This window comes from Caenorhabditis elegans, chromosome X (assembly GCF_000002985.6).
Source record: "Caenorhabditis elegans chromosome X".
Taxonomy (NCBI): Eukaryota; Metazoa; Nematoda; class Chromadorea; order Rhabditida; family Rhabditidae; genus Caenorhabditis; species Caenorhabditis elegans.
Window position 1 is genome coordinate 5,758,143 of NC_003284.9, and position 24,907 is coordinate 5,783,049.

The following is a 24,907-nucleotide window of genomic DNA, read 5'->3' on the forward strand; positions in this document are numbered from 1 at the left end:
ACATGCGCGACAAGCAATTCGACGACGAAGAGCATCTCAACACTGAACTCTCCACTTTCTTCTCATCGCGTTCGCCGGATTTCTTCTCCCGTGGCATCATGATGTTACCTAGTAAATGGCAACAAGTGGTGGACACTAATGGTGAATACTTGTGTGAATAGTACTACTTGTCGCTTGAGAGAAATAAATTTTTTTCAAAAAAAAAATAGTACAAAAACTTATGGGGCAACCTGATAATTATTTCGTACTAGATTTTTTTTTCTATAAAAAGTTAACGAAAATCAAGAAAATTGGAAATTCTTTGAAAAGTCTTTGAATGATCAAAAGGCAATCGAAAAATCAGCAATGATATTTTCAAGTGATCTAGCATTGGGTGATGAGTCTCAAATAAGTAAAATAGAGACTAATAGAAAAAATATGGTATAAAATTATGTAAATACAATAATAATTACATAGTCTATTTTCAAATAGCTAATTATAATTGTCCATATAATACAAAACTTACAAGAGAACTCATTTTATACATAAACTTTAAACTGGCAGGTGTCCTGACTTACTTTAACACAAAGAAGCACACTAACGCGTTTTCACTTTATTGCAAAAGGTTTTCTGAACTGGTAAATTATTAAAATATCGTGATCAGTCAAATCATATTTTGAGAAAACAGCTAGAATTCACAACAAATATTTTCCCTGGAATATCAAAATTCATAATACAATTGAATCTGAGAGCACTAAAAAAACACATCTCGAGAGATTCTAGATTTGAGAAATCAAATCTTAGTTGAAAAAACAATAGTCAGAAAATTATGCAATATATTTTCAGATGCAAATTCAATATGATTTCTGTTAAAGTTGCACTATGCGGAGACATAACATTTAGATAATTCCTGCTAATTATGGAAATTCGCATTGAGGAAGTACTGCGCCATGATTTCAGGAACCAGTGAGTTCATACGCTACAACATACCAATTTCCAAATATTTAACATTGCTGTGCTCAATTGAGCTACAGGGGTCTAAGAAAAGAGGAACAGATTATAAACTGAATTTTTCGAGAAAAAAACATGAAATGTTCTCTATTACTCTAGTTTTCAGTACATGAGTAATTCAAGTTCATTTAGTAATGAGCACGTGGGAAATTGAAAAAAAAACTCTGAAGTTTATTTCTGCATTTGTGTTTGGCTGATTACCAAATAGACCGAGACGGACTTCAAACTCAGCGGAGTTCTAAAAAGAGATAGAGAAAAGTCGAAGTTTTATGTTGCATTCTGGAAACGACTGGAATCAAAAATTAGGTACGATTTTAATGATGTTTCAAATCGCATATTATAAGACCTAGACGTATATAACTCAAATTACTTAAAGTTCCGTAAAGGAAATAAAAATAATAAGAAATTGGAGACGTAGTCCCGTAGTTTTGATAGATTTGTAGCATCGGTCAACAGGAAAACAAAGCACAAATCTCTTTCTTATTCTGTGAGGCGTTTCACGTTTGAATAAGTAAATAGTGATCAATTTTTTAGTTGCACGACAGACTTTAGAGTCAAAATTGATTGGAATTAAAATTTTATTTTGAGTACGGATATTCTTCAATTGGTTACTCAAAGTCAAAGACTTTCATAAGCAGCTATGTAAATTAATGTTCAGGAATTTATTATAAGTACACTCATAACAGTCCCGCATGACCTAATATCATTTAAAAAATCTCCAAACAAGTTAGATGCTTAAAAACGTTTTGACAACATGGCAAGTTTTCACCAAAAAAATTTAACTTTCTTGTGACAGCAGCAGATTTGAAATCTTTAAAAGTTCAAATTAAATCGTTTAAACAATGGAATACCAAACGCGCACCAAATAAATGTGATGTGTTCCGAAATTGCGTTAGGCGTAAACTAACTACATAACTGCCATTTATCGACTGTAAATAAAAAAATTTCAAAAACGGTTCGAACCTCAAGCTGCAACTTGCAGACTGATTTGAACTGTTTTCTTCCTTCCTAACCACTCACCCTCGTTTAATACACAGGCAGTTCAAACTTCAGTAGACTTGACAGTAACGGCATACCAAATTTCCCCCAGACTATTTCAGTTGTTTGAGCAGCTTTTCCAAAAGACGAAACAGTTTGTTCAGATTGATAAAGTCTCTTTCAAATGTTTATTAAACTTAAATATTATATTCACTCATTAGAGTCTATTATAAAGAAGTTTTTGTTTGTGAATTCTACAAGAAATTGGTGAAATCTACGAATCAAAAACTGTACAAAAATGAAGCATTTGGAGTGTGGTTGACAGTGTTTAAAACTATTTGAGAGATCCGATCAAAAATCAGATTTCTGATGAAAGATCGAGAGCGGGAGAGAGAGAGAGTTAGTGTAAGAAATAAAGTTATGCAAAGGAACATCTAATGATGACAACTTGTTGTGCTTTCGTTTGGATGGAGATGGGAAGAAACCGGAAAGAAAATTGGGACGAAGTAGAATCAGAATATGTTGAAGGCACTGATAGAGGGTACAGAAATACCTAGTATACATGTTTTGAGAGCACTCTTTTCGCGTCAGTTATCAAAAAAGGGGAAACAAACACAGATGATGCTACGAATGAGATGGTTAACAGTACTAATATGATTAAAATTGAATTTGATGGTGGAAGAAAAGGTGAGAGGGTTCATTCATAAATTATCCTTTAAGGATTTATTAAACTCTTCTCGGGAACTCTTCAAAATAAGCGGGGTACCCATTCGCGACAATGAAGATCTTTTGAGCAGCTTCTCTGCAAAATATTAATAATAAAGAACAATTTTAAGACCAAAAAAGCAGTCTCACCTATTAATCATATAATCCGGAATCTGGCAGCTTTTCGAATTGAAGATAGAAGCATCATTGAGCGGTGTTTCAAAGCTGGAAAGCAACGATTATTTTTTTTCACTTTCAGAATGATCTCATGAGAAGCCTTGTAATTCCAGAAAGCGCGATTTATGAAAAGATTAAGTTTTGATAAATGCCAAACTTCATCTCAACATCATAGCACACAATGTTAAGTGAGAAATTAATAAACTTTGGGAGAGAAAAATTAAAATTCATATTAGTTTAATTAGTATCTAAACTGATTTTTTTTTTAATTTTTAAGACTATTTTTGAAAGTCGAAAAGTTGCTGAGTAGGTTTTTAAAATACCATATTTTCAGGGGTTCAAGACAACTATTAAAAAAGTAGATGTGCACCAAAAGCGTTAAATTAAACAGTTTTCGTTCTAATTATACTTAAAATATTCGTATTTTAACATTATGGGGGTTGGAACGTGCATCAATGTCTCGAATATCTTCAAAAATGGCGCGCACTCAGCTTTCACAACTTTTTGACTCAAAATAAAAATTTTCCAATTTTCTTAAGTTTTAAAAACGGTTTGAAATGATTTTTTAATTATTACCCGACAGGCCCTAGTTCATTTTTAACTTTGGCTTGATAATTCCCTTAGAAAGTTGTTTTTAATTTTACCTTCTGTTTCCTTCGGAAGACGACGAGTCAGTTTCTGATGATTGTCTGGATGTTGTCGGGCTTAAAGCTTGATTTCCTCCGAACGAAGCTGTCAGTTCTTTCATGACTTTCTGTCGGTTCCAGTCTTGCGGCAATAACACGGCTTCGGATTCAGCAACTATTGGATCAATCCCGGTCATTCTTTTGTGAACCTTGAGCAAGTCGTAGTTGAGGGAAGAAGGCTGGTTCAACTTTTTAACGATTCGCTCTGGAAGATGTTGGAGGATCGAGTCTTCTTTCGGTTTTTCAGTTGGATGAGTTGAAACTGAAGCTGTGGAAGTTGACGGAATTGCAATAGATGCGGGAAGTGCTTTCGGAACAACCATTGTTTCAGCGACAGATATTTTAGGCGTAGGTTCTGGTAAAAGTACTACTGAAGGTGCTGATGTCGAAGCAGTTTGTGCTGTCGACTGATCTTCGCCTTGGTTCGTAGTAAGACTATCACTTGAAACAGGGCCAATAGAATCTTCTGGTGTTGGTTTCTTATTTTCTTCTTTGACTAATTCCGTGTTAACATTACTTTCAATATGGGGCACAGACTCTTCTGTCGTTTTTGCCTTTTTAGTCGCAACTGATGACTTCTTATCTTCGTCTGTCCGTTTTGTAAGTTTTTTGGCTGATGGTGGTTTCGCCGTTGCTGATTTAGACTTAGTTGGCGTCTCGCACTTCTCGATTTCTACATTTTCCACTGAAACCTCTTCCTGTTTCTCGGGTACCGGAGTCCTTGGCTTTTCAGACGCAATATCTGGTTCCTCAATTTTAACTTCTTTCGTCGACACTCCTTCACTTAATTCCCGTGTTGCCGACTTCAATAGAGACCGTTCTTTTCGCTTTCTGAAGATTGAAATAGTTAGATAAAAAAGAATTCGATAAAATCTTAATTTGTAATTTGACCTACAATGATTTTTCTTTCTCCACTTGTTTTTGTACCATTGTTGTGATTGTTTTCTGCATTTCGACAACATTATCATTGCAGGTTGAACGTCGAGTAGAGGTTCCTTTTCTGAAATATAATTTGAAATGCATATTATTCATAAAATTTATAATGCACGTATATCTGTCTGCACTCTCTTTCCTAATAATATTTGCTCAGATAACTGTGTTGCGGTTCCCCCTGCAGAGAATGAAATGTGGGTGATGGTCAAGCTTACGCGAGACTATAGTTTACACAGCTCCTAACGAGGAAGTCAGAAACTAAGGGTTAGGTCACACTATTAGTCCTCATGCATAAAACATGGTTCAGAACTGAATATCAGTCACACAAATACACGTATGGGAGAAAAAGGCACAGACCAAAATGAGCGCACTCGCATGATAGATGAAATATTTTTCAGAGTTGCCTCGAATCAATCGTAGGCGATGGAAATCATTGGGGCACTCGTTATAGTTTGACAGCTGATAAACTTTTTATGCTATTTCAGGCTTGTACTTTTTTTTCATAATTTTTGGTTGGCAAATGACGTATTCTTGTTTCAGTTATTCTATTAAAACAAAAAAATGCAAAAAAATCAAACATTCGTTACCTAGTTCCGCAAACAAAACAGCGATAAGCTGCTGCACGATTCATAAATGTGCACGAATGACAGGCCCATTTGTTAATATCGTCGTTATCCATTCCATCATCTCCATCGTCTGCATCAAAATCCTCTTCGCTATTTTTCCTCTTCAGTCGTTTTCGGCCCGACATTTGAGGTGGCTAGTAGCGTTCAGAAGAGCACTGCAATAAAACAATGATTTTTTAAAAAAGAGAAGTAGGAAGAGAGAATGAAGAAAATGAGAAAAAGACAAGAAATGTTGCTTGAAAAAGTGACAACCATGTGCAGCAAAATAGGCAAGAAAAGGAAGGAGAAATGAAAAACTGGGAAAGGAAGAAGAAAAAAGAGAAAGCAAACAAAATAGGCTATAAAATTGGAGAGTGAAAAGAGTAGAGAGCTCAAATTTATTGCGGATTTTTTGGAAAAAAAATTGTGGAAAAATGAAACATTGTAGATATTCTATTGAACGGTAGCAAAAAGAGCCTAAAACTCAAATGAGAACAAGAAGCAGAAGAGCAGAGCGAAAAGCAATTTCATATTGATGTAAAAAAAGCCATTTGGAAAAAAGAAGTAACATTCTTCCTAACTATTTCAAACTTCTTCTCCCAGTTTTTCGATTCTCGGGAGAAAAGTAGAAGGAGAAAAGTAGAACAGCATGGTCAGCCATCCCGAAAAAGTGGCCGCGCAGGCTAAACGAGGGCGATTGAAGGGGAAGGAGGGCGCCAAAAAAAAATGGAGAAATAGAAATGAAATGCGGTCAAAACTCATTGAAATCGAACGGACAGTGAGGGAAGGAGCGATGAGCGAGGGAAATAACAGACGAGGAAAGGGGCAGAGGGTGCGCGTGCAGTGATGTAAACATCACATTCCGATAGGTGTGAGAGCGCGCCATAAACTAGTGCGATGGAGCGTACTTGTGTGTCAATGGACACTAATCGGGGGAGGGTGGAAAGGGAGAGGAGGCAAAAAATTGGGAAAATGGGGCAAGTGGACGCTCTCTGTTACTCTCTCCGTCTCTTTTTGTTACCCGATAGTTGACTTGGGACCATTGATCGTAGATATGTTGCGAACTGACGCCAACTGATGTGTCAGAAAAAAGTAAAAAGAGTAAATTCTCTTGACTATAATAACATGATACAAAATATAAAATATATTTGCCTCATTACAAATTATTAGACCAAATGAGAATACAACATGTGACCGATCACAGTTTAGCATATTCATTACGCCCAGAATTAAGAGAACCTCGTAGATGTCTCAGAAAACCAAATGATTTGAGTTCTCAAGCATGCAATAAACACGATTCGAAATGGAAACTATATGTATTATAAGTAAGCTGATGAAACGTGTATGTTAAAGCAAAAAAGTTCTAACTGAAAAAAAAACTATTCTAGGAATAAAACAAATTGAATCAACTCTGGCCATCGCTGCCATATAACAATTAAAATGCATTGGGTGTCGTTTTACGAAAAAAAAAATCACAAAAGCTTTTTTTTCCGTTTTTCCGTGTTTTCACTTCACACCATTTGTATTTTAATTCCCTTTGACACTTTTTCAGGCAAAATGAAAGTTTTGAAGAAGAAACAGAGATTAAAAGAAGGCAACGAAACTAGTGATTACAATTATAAATGAATGGGTGGGTGGATGGGGAAAGAATGAGGCAGCGTTCGTACGGAGCGTTCGCACAGAGAGGATTGAGTGGAGGGTGGAGAGTATGCAAAAGAAGTAGACGAGACGTAGAGACGCAGAGAAAAATAGGGGCGAAGGGAATCAAGAAGGATACAGGACGAAATGAAGGAGGAGATGACGACGAACAAGACGGCAAATGAGGATCATAAAGTATTCATTGCGTGGATGACGGGGGAAAAATTGGGACAAATCGAATTATTTCACTTTTAAATGGAATTTCAAGAAGAATTTTTCGACTCTTCCAACTAAATTTTGTTGAGCATGTGGAAAGGTTTTATGAGAATGAACAACTGAAAATTGACGGGATTATTAACAAAAATTGCTGATAATCATTCTACTGTGAAGGCATTAGCCATGTCATGTGGAAACTCTTAATCTTTTAACCTGAAGCTCAACTATCAAAAATGGAAACATTATTCGGTAATTGTACTTTATAACCCTACAATTTCAAGGACAAAGTGAAATTAATGAATAGCTTAGAAGAGTCTAAAAGAACAAAAATGTATCCTAAGTTTTTTTTAACAGTGAAGAGCTTAGACCAAAAAAATTTGATTTTTCTAAGCATCTTTATAAAATGTTTCCAAGCGTGATTCCTTAAGTTTACTTTTAGGTGTTAAATATATTAAAATTATAATTTCTAGTAAGGGAAAATAATGTAATGAATGTTGGAACATAAAATTCCGCCGCTTGAAATGAATCTAATAAATGTCAAAAATGTGCGGCATATTGGAGACAAAACGGAATCCCCGGTTTCTGGTGGTTGCTCTGAGGGAATGTGTGGTCTGCCTGTAAACGTCTAGTTTTCACTCAGAGTTCTGAGAAATTGCTCAAGAACTGGCTCAACTATCATAGTGTCGCGACTTTGAAGCAGTTTTAAGGAACAGTGTCAAAAAGTCCAATTATTTATCTTCATTGTTTTATGAATTTTCAATTAAAAATCAGACACAGCAATGAGAAAAAAGGGGATTTTGTAAATGTACTGAAAAAATGTTTAAAAAAAATACACATATCTCTGGTCACAATTGAAATGTATTTTTCTGAACGGCAAAAAGAGCACTTCCGCTCAAAATTGAATTTTTCATGCTCCACAACACTTTTCGTTAACTTATTTGTTGAAAAAGCTGTTGTTGAAGCAGCATGATAAAATCTATAAAATCTATCATATAGAGGAAAACACAATTTTTAATTATAATATAAAACATAGCAGAGACGCGCTGTGTATTTCGTCTACATAAAGCGAGATATATATATCTGAATTTGAAGTAACATGAACATAATAGAGAAGATAGAAAAGTTTCAGAAAATATTTATTAGGCAAATTTTGTTCTTGGGAAAAAAGTTAGAAACGAATGCAAATGAGAGATCAGAAATCTGGGGTGAGATGAAAAATGTAAATAATAAAAAGTAATGGGAGAATGAAAATCTGAAGATCTGGTTTCATTGGGAGAAGAATACGAAGAACGCTGAGAGTGGGTGTATTGGTTCCGTTTATACTAACATTGGAGAATGAAGATGCACAAGTACGGACAACATCTCCAAAAAAAAAGAAAATCATCTTTGATGACACACGGAGCTTAAGAGATCAGAAACGATTGTCGGGCAGCTTGACTGCGTTGGCGGAGAGAACTTCTTCGCTGAACTGGGTTCCTCGAGCACGGCCATTCAGTGCTTCTGGAATTCAAAATTATTTTCAATTGCAAAAGTTACTAATGAAGTGCTTGCTGGTCAGCTAGTGTACACTTCAAATAGCTCTGGCTCATCTATTTCATCCACGTTTTATTTCTCTTCCGTCCATCCATGCACAATAGGGAAAAGTTGCCTCTGTATTTGTATTTGCATTTCGCAATGAAACGGTCTGCGTGAGCGGTGTAAAAAGATAGACAAAGAGAGACGAACGTTTCTTATGAATCTCGCAACACCTGCTGGGCACATTTTTGTATTGCAGAATTTTCATAATTACAATTTTTCAAATTCATGAATTACTTTTGAAACATTAGAAACATTGTTGAAATTATTGATTTTGTAATTAAAAAATGGTTGATTCACTGTTTTTGAAAATGCTGTTAATTTATTACAAAATTGGAAAAAACCTAGATTTCTTACTTGGGTAGCATTTTCACATTCTCTTTTTATTTCTCACAAAGTATCTCCCCATCAATCAACTCCCTCTAGTGACTTATGACCGTACCGGACTCATTTCGTGTTGTTATGGTTTTGTTTCTCGAAATCCTGTTTTTCAACACTGCCATTCATACACCTTCTGCAGATGTTTTTACTACCCAGCTATTTTTTACAATTTCGTTTTTTTCTCGATTTATTCCGCGCAAATCAAATTACCTCGACTTCCACTGTACGTTCTTCTCCGTTCAATGTACTCTTTCTTGGCTTGCTTTGCTGCAACATTGAATGGTTTTCCTACTCCGAGCTGACGGAGTCCTGAAAATCATTTTGTCAACCGATATTGAATATTTCGCATGTTTTTGCTAAATTTTAACGACGCCAAACATATATTTGGACAAAAAACTTTGATTACCTTTCCTAATGTTTCGAATGAATTTTTGAATTTTGGCAAAAAAATTTATAATTTCAAGTTGAATATTTTTGTGCTATTTTTCGAAAAATTCAAAGCACTGTTGAAATATAAATATTTCAAGCGTAAGCTACACTTAAAACTGGAAGAAATTTTTTTGACTGACTATTTCCAAAGAATTGATGAAAACTGAGTTTTTACCGCTTTTTGACTCGAAATAAAACATTTTCAAAATTTTGTGAAAAACTTTTAAGTTGATATTTGGTCATTTCAGCACCGTGAGAATGGTTTCTATTAATGCCCCCACTGGCCGTTTTCCACCTTAAAGGCAAAATGACCACGCACGAAACTGCACTTCTAGATATTGTATGTATATAAGATTTTCAGAAAAATTACATCCAAAAGTTAGAGTTAGATTGTGTTTTTCTAATTTTCTCAGCAAAAGGAAAGAAAAAAAACATAATAACAATCTCCCACCTGGTTTTTTCCCGAAAACTCAATTTTCTTACATTCCTCTTACTAACATTCTTTTAAACAAACCTTGTATATGACCGCTGTATCCGGCTGTTGGGATGTCTTCTGTTTCATCTTTCTACAACAAAACAAAAAATCACATTAATCCAATAAAACTTTTTTTCTGTTCTTGGCGAAAAAAGCACTAACCTCAAGAGCACCAAGCTTTCTCGAAACTCTTTGTCGGCTCGGAGGTCGTTGGTTCCAATTTCCGCCGCTCACCATTTGTCCGCCGTTCGCAATTTCCCGTCGCTCCTTGAAATATATGAGCTTGAGCGTTTTAGAAAGAACGACGAGAATAAAAAAACGCATTTGTTTCAGCCCCAAACCAACCTGATTTCTTTTCACTTCTCCTTTACTCCACCAACCACTCTCGATCCCGTCAAACGGATTGCTTTCGATTTCTGAAAGCAAAGCGATTTGTAACATTTGTTGTTGGAGCAAATGGAGAACAATATGTGGGAAAACAAAAATCCTGTTTTTATTTGAAAATTACTTTATGAACTTTCTTATCAAAATTTTTGAATTTTTTTGTCCAAAAGTGTTGCTTTTTGAAAACAAATTGATAATTAAAATTACATCGAGAAAACATATAAACTTGTTTATTTGCTGCAAGTTTTCAATTAAACTTTTTCTGACAAAAAAAAAGAAATATGATTTCCTCATTCCATCTAGACTACTTTTCCGACAATTTTCAAAGCCAATTTTGAAAATCTAACTGTGGACCAGGATGACTGCTCCAGAATTGGAAAGTGTTTAGCGGCTAGAATATTCGATTTTTTAAATCTGATTTCCTGTTATATATCAAGCCATTTCTAGCCCCTGTCCAATTTATTCCTTTTACTTCCTTCTCAGTTATTTTTCACATTCTAGATAAAGCCCGGCTACGCACATAAACACAAAACATACAATTAGTGTAACCAAGTAACTCTTCAGTGAGTTTGTCAATTTCCGCCCCAACTCACTTCGTGGCATACTTTTGCTTCTTTGTTTCTGTTGCTCTTGCTGACCTCTCTGTCCATTTTCATATTTTGTTCTTCTATCCTGGAAAAATTTGATATCGTATTTTAGTGAAATCACAACCAATTTTGAATGCTGCTAGTCTTAAAACTCAGAAACTTGTCCGTTCAAACTGCCAGGTTTTCGAAAAAGTTCAAAATGGATATTGTTAGCGAGAAAAATGTTTAATACCCCTTCTATTGTGGATTAATTTTAAAAATTCTCTAAATAAAAAAAAATTCCCTGAAAACCCGAAAGGCCTAAATTCTAAAAAAAAACAATTTCCGTGAAAACATACGTGTTTTTATTGCAACACCTAATGAAACAGTTGGAACTTTTTTTGCTCTATTTCAAAAAATTTCAGTAAAAAAAATCAAATTTGTTTCATATAACAGGGCTGTAATCAAATAATTAATTATACAATAAAAAAATGGTATTCGTTTTCGAAAAATGCTTTTGAATAACCTTAACCTAATATGAGATTAGCTCAAATCTCATATAACAAATACAAATTGCTATCCAGCTTTTAAGATTTCCACTTCTGTTTTATTACCATTCTTCCGGACGGCTCTTCCCTCATTCCATAGTTTGCTGAATTCCGTTCAGAACCACCCATTCCACCGCCTCCTCCTCCATTGGCACCTCAAAATAAAATTGTCATTTATTTTGGACATCGTTTAATTTATTTCACCCAAGTGTTGTTGCTGCTGCATTCTCATTGCCATTTGAAGATTTTGCATATCCATTTGCATTCTCATGAACCGGTCTTGCAACTCATCATTCGTCATTTCCGTAAAGTTTTTCATTTGTTCGGCTCCGCCCATTGCCATTGATCTCTGTAAAGCTATGTCATTTAACACATGGAATTATTTTGGTAGTGTTTTGCTCACGTGCTCTCCGAAAGAGTTCTGGTTCAAAGTGTTTTCTGTTTGAATTTGTGGAACTCCTGAAAAATGTTGACTTCAGTGAATGTATGCCATCATTCTACCGGATTTTTTAAAAGCTGGCTCTAGTGTTGATTTACACTCAAAACCGTCCAAAATATTTGATTATAATAATCAGAGCCTTCAAAATGTTAAAGTAAATTTTTTTAAAATTTCAGTCAACATTTTGGTAAATTGCGAAATTTTCCACAATTCTGGAAAATTTAAAAAAACTGAGACCATTCAAAAATGTAGATTTGACACTTTTCGATTTCAAATTAATCTATTTAATTATTAGAACGTTTTTTTTCAATTTTGCCAACTTTACCTTGTCGCAGCGAAGGGGTAAAATATTTAAAGTTTTTATGAAGTTAGTTTCCGATTTTGAAGATTTCGGCAATGACACTATAATTGCTCAAAAACTTTAAAATCTTTTTTTTTCTACCGTCATTTAGAAAACAATTATCATTATATATTTCCATTTACTCTTACCAGTTCCCGATGAATTTCTTCCAGTGAACCCGCTGTTCTCACGAGATCCTGCAACGTATCGGCTACCAACCTGCCATTTTGCGCCAGGAATATATCCGGTGAAACCTGGAGTCAATTAAGTGTTAGTTTTAAATAGTTTTGGAAATTCTGGGGAATTGGGATTTTTTGCATATCGGAACATAAAGTGTAACTGAATTTTGCTAGTTTCTTTTGAATGAAATTATTGGAGCATTTTGAAGTTCTTATAATAAATTAAATAAGTAGAACCGTACCTCAATTTGCAAAACACTTACCAGATATCGGTTGATTTCTATAGCCATTCGGCATTGCAAATCAAAAAAGTATATATCTTGTTGTAAATCTATCAAACAGAAATATACTCGATGATTCCTGCAATTCATATCATCACATGCATAGCTACTTGAACATGAACACGTGAAAACTTTAAAAGTATCAAAGAGCAGAAAAAAGAGTAGGCAAAGGGCGCAGAGTGAAAAAATATACACATGCGCGACGCGCGCCTCGGCCCAAAATATTGTTTTGGACCACTTTGCCTGGCAACGGAAAGAATACGCCGAGAAAAAGAAAATGAAGAGAAGCAGAACTACGGGAGAAGCATGCTGCTTCTACAATTTTTCCCGAAGCGACATTTACCAAGGAAACCCCCAAAAACGAAAGATGAATTGACATAAAGCGTCACTCAAGTTGCACTACTTGACTATAGAAATAATTGACATTGGTTTGAACTTTTTGTGAACCTACCCACGCCTGTTCTTTCTGAATAGGGGAAGGTTTTGATAAATAATCAAAGCAAAATCTGTAGTTAGTTGTAATTCATGGGAAACTTGCTCTAAAAGGCCGATTTGAAACATCGGTAAAATTGTTGAAAATATTTGAGCCAAAATAACTACAAAAAATTTTTGAAAATTTTTTATTGTACACTCAAAAAGTGGCAATTACTAAGTTTGGGCTCTTTTATTCTGTAATCAGTAGCAGCAAGCACATCAAATATTTTTGCAAAAATGTGAAACAAAATCCCTAGCGCACCGATAAACATTAGAAAATTTGTAAAAAATAAAAATGATTTCTTAAAAAAACGAGACAAATCGGATTAGTGAAAAACAGCAAAAATAATCGACAATTGAAACTGGATTACCTAGTGTAATTGGTTTTCAAAAGTACAGCACTGCATGTTATAGACACAGTGAATCATAGAAAAATTGGATTTTAAATTGCAACTGCAATTTAAAAATCAGTAAAGGTTTATGCTCAAATGTTAAACGCATTTTGATATTGTTTCTAGATTTTGAAAAAAAAAAACGTTATGAGTTCTATCCTTATGTGAATTTAGACATTATGACTTTTTTTGGCATAAAAGTTCGGTTTTGAACGCCTGCTTAGGTGTCTGTGAAGAGTTCACAACATTCTGAAACTTGCCATATCCCCTAATAGAATGACACACCACTTCAATTCAAAATGAAATATATATCTTGGTCTATTTTGAAGATATCAATAAAAAATGACTGCTAACGATGAAAAATTAATATCAAATGTTTTGTCAGGAGACAACTTTTGAACAGAATTAACAACAAACTAATAGTATTATAAAATAGATGTTATTAAAAATGATTAATGGAGTGCAATATTAATAGAGAAAATGTGGTACTTGGCCTTGGAACCTATTTTCTAGTGTTGCGTCCTTTCCAGAATAGTAGCAAATATTACGTCGACAAGAAATGCCTGCGTGAAAACATAAGCTTTTCATATAAAAATTGTTTTAATTTATCTTTAAAACTACGTTCCTTTGAAAACATTTGTTTCGTCTATTTTTTCTTATTTCTTTTTTCCTAATCCAAACATTGTCGGAAGCAATCAGTGGCCACCCACTGCTTGTTATCATATTTGCTTTTTTTATCCGAATGCTTTCCGAGCAAACACCCCGCCCCCTAATCGTTTAGGTGTCAAATCATCAATGAGTTTCTTCTGAATGAACACGTTCTTGCTCAATCTTCTTTTTTTCGCATGACATCATTTTGTAAGGTTATGATGGATTGCGGAAAAGAACAGAACGACTTTTCTGTCGTTTTTCATTTATTTCTTTTTGTAGTTTGTTCATTGTAGGCCTTTGTTGTTGAGAAGCAGAAAAATAGTAATTGTTTTGTGAAACTTGGACTGAAAAGTTAATAAGCATGAAGCATCATTTCTGAGTTCTGGTTGTGTTTAATCGCACTTTCAAAGTACATATTGGAATATTAACGTCTTCCTAGAGCACATGCCAAAACTTTTATTTATATTACGTTTCTAATACTATTCTGGGCATCTCTCATTTTATCCAAAAGCATACATCATATTGCTTTAGCCGTTTGCTCTCCCCGTATTCGTCTATTTCTCCATTTCATCATCTGAATGAATTTCAAATTGGCATTACAAAATGTGCATTGAGACATGTCATATGAAGGTGACAAGACGTTGCTCTTTAGAGTTTTTTTTTAGCTTTTCAAACTGTTTTATTTGCTTTGTATACTTCAAAACTCTAGGGGTTTTGTGCTCTATTTCACACAAAGCATGTGCAAAGGAGCCTACATTATTTTGTCGTTTTTCGAATATTTACATTCTACCTGTCTTCTCCTTTTTTTCCAGTGCACAAACGCGCGCGCGGACGTAGGGCATTGCAGCAGCGCCTCACTTCACAAATATTTGTCCAAGTCCGCACTCCCCTTGATCAAAAACTTTTGTTCTTTTTTACACTTCCATCCTGTTGCCGTGGTGCGTCTCAGGCCATGTAAAGTCAGTTACTTTCCAATTTTGTCAATCGCCACTTTGATTGATACCTATTTTCGTGCCCTTCTGCAAACTTTCCAATCTGTTTGAAAAATCTGTGGCCCCAGTAGTGTTCTGTTTTTTTCTCAATTAATTCCCTAATTTTATAATTTTCCCCCTCTACCGCTAAATTTTGTAATACTTCTCTTGTTAGTACCAAGAATAATTTTTTGAAAATAAATTATTGGAATGCCCAAATTATTTTTGTTCAATACAATTGCAAACCACTTCATAAAATTAAATGTAAACTTGGGCGGTCGTTTAAAAGTTTTTTTAAACCTGAAGTTCAAGCAAAAATTTTAGATGGAAACTACATAAGTTAATTCATTAAATACATCTTTCTCCATATACGTTCTCTCTTTTATTTATACATGCATATATTCACTTATTTTCCACTCTTTCTATTCTTTTACTTATTGCTCTTCCCATCTCCTTTTCGCTTCACCTATTCCATTCGTTTTGAATAGATGATCTCCCCCGCCTCTACGGTTGTTATGCGATGTCAACGTTTTCGAAACAGAAACATTCATAGCAACCCACGAGCACAACCACCAAAACATAACCATCTAAAAATAAAAATATTGCCTTTTTCCAAGAACGCGAAGACCTATTCCTTGTGATGATGTCTTGCCGGAACGTTTGAAAAACTGATGCCGTCCAGTTTTGGTACACACAAAGCCGGTTAGTTGAATTTTTGTTTATGTTGTTGTTGCTGTTCCAGTTGTGATAGTCAGAAAACATTTAACATTTCCATATATTGATACTAAACAGATATTTTGTGTCTGAAACTTTTGAGAAAAATGTGATCCTACATATAATCCTAAATAACAAAAAAGAACAAACATACGAAACGGTTTAAAGCACTTCCTTTGATAGTGTCCTATCAATTTTTCAAAAATTCTTATCAAAAATGCCTCGTTTGTCGTTTCCTTTACTCCGACAAAGAAACTTTCCAGGTTCGTAGATTTCTTGTTTTCGCTGGTTAGATTTTGCAAAAACCACAAAAACATAATTGTGCTTAGAAAACGACTAATGCAGCTAATTTTCTGTTCTGCAGAAAACACACAAATCGTGATAGATAAAAAAAGAAAATGGCAATTAGAACGCATTCCTACTGCAAAAAAAAATTGAAAATTTGTTTCGCTCAGATTCAAAGATTCAAAGCATTTATTTAAAGCTAAACTATGCTTGTTGGTAAGACTACTTAAATATGCATTTTCACAAAAAAACATTCAGGTATGTGATTTCTAAAAAGTGATGTTTGACTACATTTGAAAACAGAACTGTTGTTGAGAAACAGTTTGAATTTTCAAAGGTCGTCTAGAACTTTCAAAACTAATCCATCAAGTGTTAGATCAGATAAAAAAATGATCAGAATTTTTGTACAACTGAATTGAATTTGAGCTTGAAAATTTTGTATTGTAATACAAGATATTCCATGAAAGGTAAAAAATAGTACTAATTTTTACAAAAAACAATTATTTTCTAAAATATGAAATTAAAACAAAAAAATGTTTTTGAAATGCACTTTTAATTTAAAAAAAACTCGCTTCCCACAAAAATCAAGTTTTATATTTTCATTATCAGTGTGGCGTAAAATTGTTTAGCTCTTATGCTACCACTTATGCACGTCGGCTCTTAAATAGATTTTCTGAGTTAAAAAATTGATTTTGCCCCAGAATTTTTTTAACTGTTGGAATTGTATAACATTACTCATTTAGCAGTAGAGGCCTAAAAAGAACGCGTTGTTTATTTATTTTATAAAGTCATAATTGCACTTTATTGCAAATAAAAGATGAAAAACGCAAGTGGGGAAACGATGAGAAACTATGATTAAATATCATAACATGTGTTTTTTTTCGAGTCAAAAAACAGGAAAAACGTTTCACCACTTTTTTCAAAAGAGTATTTTTTCCAGTTTCATGGTTAAATTATCTGGGAAAGTTGTATATTCCGACATCGTAGAGGTTAGGACACACGGCAGTGCTTTAGATTTCTTGAGAAACTCAAAATAAAAAAAATTCCGCTTTAGCATTGCCCGTACTCCAACTTTATTAGAGAATATACAACATTGTAATACTTTTTAAAATTACAAAGTGACAAAATAAATATGGTCTTTCTCTGTGAAACACATGTATTCTGGTTTTTGCAAACGTCAATTGTGTTCCAATGTTTTGTTTCATCAATTTTGTTCTGTTACGAACAGATATTATAGCGAAATAACCCTACAAAAATGTTCCAATTTTACAGTGCGTCCAACTTCTATAGCACCCCCTCTAATTGAAATGTTGAAGCTTTTCCCTAATTTAAATGTTGAAAAACCTATGGCTTCAAATTTTTATATTGATATTTTAAAAATTACGAAAATAATGCCAAAATAACGAAAAAAAACTACCAATCTACTTCTATTGCATGTTTTTCGTTAAAATCATTGATTTTATTGTTGTCAATCTCTTCAGTAAAGACTTCAAAATTTACAAGTGTTGTTTAAAACAACATAGTTTTTGATTAAAATCTACTGGCTAGTTAGTTTTCTTTGAGAAAATGTTCTATGAATTATTCTATCGGAGCTGCCTTTCTTTTTCCCTGACGCATTGACTAATTACTTGTTCAGCTCACGTAGTCTCTCCAAAAATCCTCATGTAACACAAATAGGTCTCCGTGGGCAACATTTAGCCCCTCTCGCTGCCATCTGCTGTCGACGTCTCGAATCTCGACGTGTCTCTCCGTCCCGTTGTCCATCCATATGTCCTCCTTTTCAATGTGTCTCCCTTTTCCTAAAAAAAAACATCGACCCAGTGTGCTGCTGGCGCATTTCTCGATCTGCGCTTGGTGTTTTATTTCTGTTTTTTTATTTTGTCAGAAAAAAATGCCGCGGGTTTTGAATTTTAATGCACAGTTTACCGCGTTTTGTATCACTTTTTTGTTGAACCAATTTTAATCATGAAATTTATTAACCAAAAAGATAAAATTTGCTTTTATTGCGGCACAGCACGCAACATAGCGTAGCTGATAACAAATTTTTAACAATTAACTTTCATTTTTATTGTAATCAACAATGAATTTCATTTCAGCAAAGCTCGTCTTCGTGCCATGGTTATGGAATAAAATGGCTTTCATCAAGCGGAAAACAGTCAAGTTTTCAGTGGATTTACAAGTGAGTTAAGATTTGTTTTTTTTAAATATAATGTAAACTTTATATAATTTATATAAATTAATTTATAAAATTTTCAGGTATGTCAACTATCAGATGTTCCACTAGTGAATGCCACTGTTTTTGGAAAAATGCGGTTACTAGATGGAGGATCGTTTGAAGAAGCTACGGAACGAGTTGAAGTAGGTTTTTTATTTAAAAATTCACTCATTCATTAAATCAGGAGTATCCGATAAAGATTTGTATTTTATTATATTTCAAATGGTAGAAAAATCGGGATTTGTAACGAGACTACTCAAACGTTACTCGAAAATTTCATTATCGCAATTCAAAATTTCCAACACTATCTAATTTTAGCTAAAATCTCTATTTTTGTCAACATCTGAGTCCCAGCGGTAAAGAATACTATTACGAAATAAAACATATCTTCGGTCGCTGTGACACGAAAAAAATGGTCAAAATTAGAGTTTTAGCTAAAATTCGATTTTAAACATCCACAAAAAATCGAGAAAGGTTCTGTGAAGTTTTGTTGTGTTATTTACGTCCTATTTGAGTGTAATAAGATCAAAATGATTTATCGGTTACTTCTTTTTTTTTAAATAGCCATAGTGAAAATTTATTTAATTCAGGTGAAAAACCATAGCGCCTCATTCAACACACGATTTGTATTCTGCTGTCGGATTCCATGTGATCAAACTTCGGGAACACTGGAAAAGTGTCTGTGCCGAGTTTCTATAAGAAAAGTAAGGAGAATTTGGAAATAAATTGGGGTTACTAAAATATACTCACAATATGAAATAATGTTTATTTAAAAATACAAATTTTCATTTAAAAAAACAACATTCTAAACTTATTCCCCATTTATCTTCAACTTTTATCCCATTTTCAGGAACAAAAAGGAGGAAAATCGTATTACAAGCTCGGTTTTGTCGATATCAACCTCTCCGAATATGCAGCTTCCGGTGTTGAAGGAATCTCGAGGACCTATCTTTTAAACGGCTACACTAGCAATCAAAGATTGGATAACTCCAAAGTGTGCATCAAAGTTGCAATGACACATCAAAGTGCAGACCCATTCTTCAGAGTGTATGTTCACATATAATTTTCCGTTTAATGAACATGATTACTTTAGGCCTCGCCTGTCAACGTTCGGTCCACGACAAGATGGAGCTATTGATCAAGATGGTTTTCGAGCAGACGATGAAACTGATTCCGAAGAAGGAACATCGTCTCATCCGAAGCTTTCCAATGTAGATGTTCTAGGTAATTATTTCGAGATTCGTGAATCGATGTACTCTAAGGTTATTTCTATTTTTGCTTAATGCAGGAGCTGTAGATGTGAGGAGTTCACGTAAAACTGAAAACACTCTCTATTTCACTTAAAAATACATGAGTATTCCGTTAGCAGTTGCAAAAAGCTTTTCATATCATTGCAGTCTGTTAAAATTATATATGTCTGAAAATACTATTAAATTAAAGAAAACAAATAAATTGGCAACTGACGCTTAAAACGTTAACAATTGACTCCCGCGGAAGTTTGAAATTATCTCCTCAAACTTAATACATTTTTACTTGTTTTTATGTTATAAATATTAAATTATGAGACCCATAATGTCAGTTTCAATAATTTCCCCGACGCATTCTGAGCCTAAAATTCAACAACAGTGAGATTATAATTTATTTACGTGTTGAATGATAAAACAATACAACTGTTTTGTTCAAATTCCTTTTTTTGTGAAAATTTGACCAAAATTATTCAGAAAGTTCATCCGCCGCTAGCAACTCGCAAGTCGACGAACCAGTTGTCGAACGACGAGTAATACATCCACCACAACATCCAACCTGCCAACTACGACGATTTAGTCAAGATCGATCTGCTCAAAAAATTCAACACTCCAGGTAAGGTGAAACTTTTTTGAAACATTAAAAAAAAAGAGTCATGGCGAGTTTGACCTTTTTGATTCATGTTAAGAAGATTAGTGAAATGACCCAAATTCCTCTACTCTACTGTTTCATGTTTGAATTGAGTCCCATAAAAATAATTGAAAATTGGTCAAATATTGATTCTGAGCATTTCTTTTCCTAATTTTTCAATCATTTTCAGATTCGATGCAGACAACGTGATTGACAAAATCATTGCCGAATGTCGAATATCGGAAGATGAAGTGGAGAGTAACAGCGGAGGCTTGGTGCTCGAGAAATTCTTGGATAAACATGGAAAGCCACTTGTCAATCCACGTCAACCCGTGAAACGGACGTCTTATGTGGCTGAACATTTCAATGATGCGTGAAAAAATTTTCCCGTTTTGTTCTAAATTCGAAAATTTTCTTATTTCTACTACTTATTTACTTTGAAACTATGTGCATCATTTTGATGACTGCCTTTTTCATCTTACAAGCACTTTCTGGTTTTTGATATACGGTTTCTTCGTCTCATGTTAATTCTATTTTGATTGTATTACCAATGGGTCTTCTTTTTCAAGCAGCTAAATTATTTTCACTGTTCGGGTGATTAGAAAACTTTAACAAATAAAATGATTGTCTGACAGAAAAATGTTTATTCTTTACGGGAACAAAACTACCAGAAGAAAATTGGGATAGGCCGATTAGAAAGTAAAGGAAAGTGGTGGAAAAATGACTGTTTTAGTTGTGATTCGTGTGAGAAAAATAGAAGTTTGTAGGGAGAGTTTCATTGGAAAACAACCCATATAGTCCATGAAGTTTTAGGGAAAGGAAGAAAATGACAAAAAAAAATAAAAGGAAATAGATATGAAGTTGTAACATTACGACAAGAAGCATTGGATGGGAAACCGAGGGAAAACGTTCTACTCTAAATATATTGATTAAAGGAAATATCGAAAAAATCGAAACAGATTCATAAATTATATAAACAATCCAGGTAAATTTATCGGGGTGAGTGAGTGTAATGCAATGATTTGACATAGAAATGCGTATAAGTACTGGTGTTAATGGGGTATCTACCATCTTTTCTTGTAGTCATCGACTGACACTCCTCCTGGTCCGTAGGCAATGACAAGGAGAAGTCCTCCAATGACGGACATGGTTTGGAAGAAATCGTACTTCATGAAGTCTCTGTAGAAGCGGTCGGAAGGAATGGTCCACCTGAAAAATCAATGTTTCAATTATGGTTAATCAAGCGTCAAATTGTTATAATTGGTTTTTTTGTTTTGATTAAAGTGGTTATTCAAGTAATTTTGCGAAATGTATTTTAATACATTTTTGACGTCACAGCTGTATTAAAATACAAGTTTTGTGTATTTCAATACAGTTGTGACGTCATTTTTCTATACTTTTTAATTTTCCGACACTACTTGAATAACATCATTAAGAGTGATCTGTTCTTCACTGCGGATCTGGGTGTCAATTGCACTGGCTAGTTATACACCCAGTGAGCTTTAGTTCGAGTCACACTTGAGCCCGGGACTGTGGCTGATAATCCAGAATCTAGAGGGAGCACTTGAACCAGTGACCTCATGATTGCTAGCGGCCACCAGTACCGACTGAGCTATCCCGATCATGTTGTGATAATTTCAGATTGTATAGTTTCGTTTCCACATCAAATACTTACCAAGCATTAAGCCAAAGGTTAAGTCCGAAGAGCCAGATGACAAGAACAATCGCGGAAAGCTTTGTCTTGTAACCAATTGAGACGAGAGTGATGAGAGCAAATCCAACAACAATCTCCAAAACTTGCATGAAGGACATCTCAAAATGCATCAAAGACATGAACATGAAGATAAGAAGAACACGTCCGGCAAGAAGCATGTACGATTTTGGCTTGTTCGAGTCTCCCATTGTTGGAACTCCGGCGAACAGGGAAGCCTTCTCTTCCTGTGTCTCGGCAAGAAGGAGCAAAAGTCCTCCACCAACGGCAATGTTTCTGAAATTTTACGTTTATTGCGAGTTCAAAGGAAACAAATGATTACCTGGCCAAGAACTTCAAGTCCCAGAGAATATGGTAAGCGATGGTTTGGAGAATGACAATGCTGGCAAGAATTCCACATGCGACCAACACCTTCTTGCGGAGCATGATCATTAAAACCGGGATGAACTGTCCGAAGAAGTTGTAGATGACGAACAAAGTTGCGATGAACCAACCGCAAGACCAAGACTCTTGCATGAACTGTTTTTGATCATCCCATTGGAAGTACATACGGATTCCATCTTCAAGGAATGTGGAGACGAGGCAGAGGCGAGCAATGTGGGGTAGGTAGGTCCTTGTTTTGCGGAAGAACTGAAATTCGCAAGTTTAAAGTTCATAGTTCATATAATAGTTTAGAGGTATTACGTACATCTTCAGCGGCGTCTTCTGCTTTCGCCAGCATTTCGTTCTGACCACCTGGAGCCCGGAACTGGTTCATTTTCCAAGAGCTGAAAAAATAGGTTTGGAAAAGTGTAGTGTAAATTAAGAAAAAAATCGGAAAGATGATAAGAAGTTGATAAAAAACGAGACGGGCGGTGACGACGAACAAAAATGCTGGAAGAGAATGAGTGGAAGAGAAGAATCGAAGGATTAGATGGTGGATTGAATGAATGACTACAAAATGGAACACGTGGCATGTGCACTTTACGAAAGATGTGTATTGCTGTCTGCGTCTCTCTTACGATTGACGCCAGTATTAGAGGTCAACGGATCAATAGTATCTTTTCCGAAACACTACACACAACTGTTTCGATTTAATATATCTTTTGTGTTCATTGAGAATAATAGAGGGACAGATCGGATTGAATGAAAATGTAATCAGACAAGATGAGATAACATGAGAAGAGATAACCTCTCATCAAAAAGGTTGTAAATACTATGGCAGTGGCGCATTAATTTAATGAACGAAGAGCTAACTAGTCTAGATGCTATCAAATATCGAGAGTAGTAGAGAAGACATTTATTGCCTTTGTTGGCGCAAGCAGCCTACGTAAATTTCCCATTTTCTGGGTTTTCTGAATTTCCAATGAGCCACCGCGGATGACGTATTTAACAACAAGTACACACACAAAAAATCGGATGACATATGAAAAATGGAAATTAAAATGAGAACAATCGTCGCCAAACATAACATCTCTCCAGGTAGGAGGAAAACCGTCAAAGCTGCACAATGTCAACACACAAGGCGGTCACGACTTTTTGTTTATCAAACTGGCCAACAGATGGCCGCGCCGATGAATGGTGGATATTTGGAACGGAATTGAAAATTTTTAAATCTTTAATGATACACGTTTTAAAGCTGGGTTTTAAGTGTATTTTGAGCAAACGTTGGGTTATCTATTTTGTTTTTAAAGTTTGACAAAAAGACGTCAGCTTTCGCTGAATACACTGGCAATGAATACACCGCGTCACGTCATCGTATACACAGAATTGATACTGAACTTGCGGAAATAGTACAGCGAAGTCATTGGGTAAATGAGTAATGTACAATAGAGAATGGAAATTATTCTTTATCACTTCCGCTACAGTTGTGTAAAAACTAAGCTAGGGAAAAAACCTTAAACTGGTTGAAAAAAGCGGTTCAAAAGTAAGAGTTTGGATGTCAACGGGCATAAGTGACGGGCGTTTATGTGAACGACTCTTTCCTAAACAGGTTTTCTCCGGACAAATGAAAACGAAAACATAAGCGACGAGAAAAGAAGGGGAACTGAACCGAAAGGGGCAAATGGAGGAAGAGGAGGCACACGAAATGTAGAGAGACCGCGTCGCAGCCGCACGCGAGCTGATGTGGTGGTTGTGGTTTGAAAATAGAAATGACACTCTCGAAAAGGAAGGAGAAAGAGAGTATATCACCGCTCCCGAGTATCACCACCTGCCAAGTAGGTGCCATTGAATTCAACCATTTTTATGAATGAATTATGATTTAAAATACATTAGAAGTTGAAGATAATCGAAAGACTACAGAAAAAACGCAAAAAAAGATAAAAGTAATGTTACATAAAGTTTTCGGTAAAACTGGTTGAGCGAAAAATCACAAAAGATGTTTGTTTTTACGAGAGCTGCAACTGGTTCCACGTTGTTACATGTTGTGAGGTAGCAAATGCGTCAGCAGCCACCACTTGGCGCGTTTCGTGTGCGTTCCCCCACACCAAAAAAGGGCGCATTGTATGCAACATTTGCGTTTTTTCATTGATTTTCCTAATTTATTACAACGTGAATTTATTTTTAAACAGAAATCAGTACACTAACATTCACAGTCTTGCAATAAATGCTGCACTGACAAACAATAAGTTTTGCACTGAAAAAAATCGTTTTTTGTCATTGCAAAAAATTTTCAGTTTGCTGTAAAAATTAAATGAAACCTTTAACCCGTTTTCTTATAAAAGAAAGTTTTAATTGTCTTGTTCAACAAAACATTGAAAATTTTCGCAACGATTAAAAAAGCAATAGATGTGATATGAACTTTTCTATTTAAAATTGAAGAACATTGTGTTAGTTTCTACTTTTTTTTTAACATCAATTATTTTTGATCAATGATCATTTAAATTATTGGCTTTCTTCAAACTCGCTCCAAGCAAATTAGCTCAATTTTGCCAACAACACATCCTCCGTTGCCAACCGACACCCCACTTTCGCTGCTGCTGCCCAAATACTCCGCTTCTCTCAGGATTTTTCGACCACGAGAGTACATTTCAGTAGATGCGAGATGGAATCTATCCTATTCCTGACAAATAATGTGAATTTCTTGCCGTTAGTCTTGCGCTAATGGAAATGT

At 34.9% G+C, this 24,907-nt stretch overlaps 4 protein-coding genes and 3 non-coding genes across 8 annotated transcripts; 3 read left to right on the forward strand and 4 right to left on the reverse strand.

The window, feature by feature from the left end:
- Positions 1 to 2,138: 2,138 nt before the first annotated feature.
- tag-294 (RanBP2-type domain-containing protein) lies at positions 2,139 to 5,250 on the reverse strand. Its single transcript, NM_076566.4, has 5 exons — positions 5,057 to 5,250; positions 4,432 to 4,536; positions 3,495 to 4,367; positions 2,824 to 2,898; positions 2,139 to 2,770 (listed from the first exon to the last, which is right to left on the reverse strand). Exons 1-5 carry the CDS (start codon positions 5,218 to 5,220, stop codon positions 2,695 to 2,697), a joined length of 1,293 nt encoding a protein of 430 aa, NP_508967.1. The 5' UTR covers positions 5,221 to 5,250; the 3' UTR covers positions 2,139 to 2,694.
- Positions 5,251 to 5,661: 411 nt separating this feature from the next.
- Positions 5,662 to 5,785, forward strand: C54H2.11. Its single transcript, NR_071129.1, has one exon. It is a non-coding gene; the product is annotated as an Unclassified non-coding RNA C54H2.11 (non-coding RNA).
- On the reverse strand, positions 5,772 to 5,875 carry C54H2.10. Its single transcript, NR_071130.1, has one exon. It is a non-coding gene; the product is annotated as an Unclassified non-coding RNA C54H2.10 (non-coding RNA).
- A 2,172-nt stretch (positions 5,876 to 8,047) lies between these two features.
- Positions 8,048 to 12,606, reverse strand: C54H2.4 (uncharacterized protein). The gene is made up of 11 exons (NM_001373310.3): positions 12,508 to 12,606; positions 12,215 to 12,319; positions 11,690 to 11,745; positions 11,491 to 11,635; positions 11,353 to 11,441; positions 10,766 to 10,844; positions 10,134 to 10,204; positions 9,951 to 10,055; positions 9,828 to 9,879; positions 9,095 to 9,193; positions 8,048 to 8,428 (listed from the first exon to the last, which is right to left on the reverse strand). The coding sequence occupies exons 1-11, from the start codon at positions 12,539 to 12,541 to the stop codon at positions 8,340 to 8,342; spliced, it is 924 nt and encodes a 307-aa protein (NP_001359930.1). The 5' UTR covers positions 12,542 to 12,606; the 3' UTR covers positions 8,048 to 8,339.
- A 7-nt stretch (positions 12,607 to 12,613) lies between these two features.
- Positions 12,614 to 12,813, forward strand: C54H2.6. The gene has a single exon (NR_071131.1). It is a non-coding gene; the product is annotated as an Unclassified non-coding RNA C54H2.6 (non-coding RNA).
- Positions 12,814 to 18,108: 5,295 nt separating this feature from the next.
- On the forward strand, positions 18,109 to 20,736 carry sym-3 (C2 NT-type domain-containing protein). Of its 2 annotated transcripts, NM_001029329.8 has the most exons (7): positions 18,109 to 18,191; positions 18,269 to 18,370; positions 18,818 to 18,931; positions 19,078 to 19,274; positions 19,321 to 19,451; positions 19,949 to 20,087; positions 20,293 to 20,736. In NM_001029329.8, exons 1-7 carry the CDS (start codon positions 18,144 to 18,146, stop codon positions 20,477 to 20,479), a joined length of 918 nt encoding a protein of 305 aa, NP_001024500.1. In that variant the 5' UTR covers positions 18,109 to 18,143; the 3' UTR covers positions 20,480 to 20,736. The 2 variants fall into 2 exon arrangements, with proteins under 2 accessions (NP_001024500.1, NP_001024501.1); NM_001029330.3 differs by lacking the exons at positions 19,321 to 19,451; positions 19,949 to 20,087; positions 20,293 to 20,736 and having other exon boundaries at positions 19,078 to 19,318.
- sft-4 (Surfeit locus protein 4 homolog) lies at positions 20,733 to 22,580 on the reverse strand. The gene is made up of 4 exons (NM_076569.12): positions 22,502 to 22,580; positions 22,136 to 22,443; positions 21,778 to 22,089; positions 20,733 to 21,311 (listed from the first exon to the last, which is right to left on the reverse strand). Exons 1-4 carry the CDS (start codon positions 22,568 to 22,570, stop codon positions 21,167 to 21,169), a joined length of 834 nt encoding a protein of 277 aa, NP_508970.1. The 5' UTR covers positions 22,571 to 22,580; the 3' UTR covers positions 20,733 to 21,166.
- Between the last annotated feature and the right edge of the window lie 2,327 nt (positions 22,581 to 24,907).

Coding starts and splice junctions, on each gene's coding strand:
- tag-294 (NM_076566.4), bottom strand. CDS start 5,220: ATGTCGGGCCGAAAACGACTGAAGAGGAAAAATAGCGAAGAGGATTTT. Junction 4,368..4,431: donor GTGGAGAAAGAAAAATCATT/GTAGGTCAAATT, acceptor TTCAATCTTCAG/AAAGCGAAAAGAACGGTCTC. Junction 2,899..3,494: donor TCTTCCGAAGGAAACAGAAG/GTAAAATTAAAA, acceptor GTTGCTTTCCAG/CTTTGAAACACCGCTCAATG.
- C54H2.4 (NM_001373310.3), bottom strand. CDS start 12,541: ATGCCGAATGGCTATAGAAATCAACCGATATCTG. Junction 12,320..12,507: donor TAGAAATCAACCGATATCTG/GTAAGTGTTTTG, acceptor AATTGACTCCAG/GTTTCACCGGATATATTCCT. Junction 11,636..11,689: donor AGAACTCTTTCGGAGAGCAC/GTGAGCAAAACA, acceptor ATAGCTTTACAG/AGATCAATGGCAATGGGCGG.
- sym-3 (NM_001029329.8), top strand. CDS start 18,144: ATGGCTTTCATCAAGCGGAAAACAGTCAAGTTTTCAGTGGATTTACAA. Junction 18,371..18,817: donor AAGCTACGGAACGAGTTGAA/GTAGGTTTTTTA, acceptor TATTTAATTCAG/GTGAAAAACCATAGCGCCTC. Junction 19,452..19,948: donor TTCCAATGTAGATGTTCTAG/GTAATTATTTCG, acceptor AAAATTATTCAG/AAAGTTCATCCGCCGCTAGC.
- sft-4 (NM_076569.12), bottom strand. CDS start 22,570: ATGAACCAGTTCCGGGCTCCAGGTGGTCAGAACGAAATGCTGGCGAAA. Junction 22,090..22,135: donor GACTTGAAGTTCTTGGCCAG/GTAATCATTTGT, acceptor GTAAAATTTCAG/AAACATTGCCGTTGGTGGAG. Junction 21,312..21,777: donor AACCTTTGGCTTAATGCTTG/GTAAGTATTTGA, acceptor TTGATTTTTCAG/GTGGACCATTCCTTCCGACC.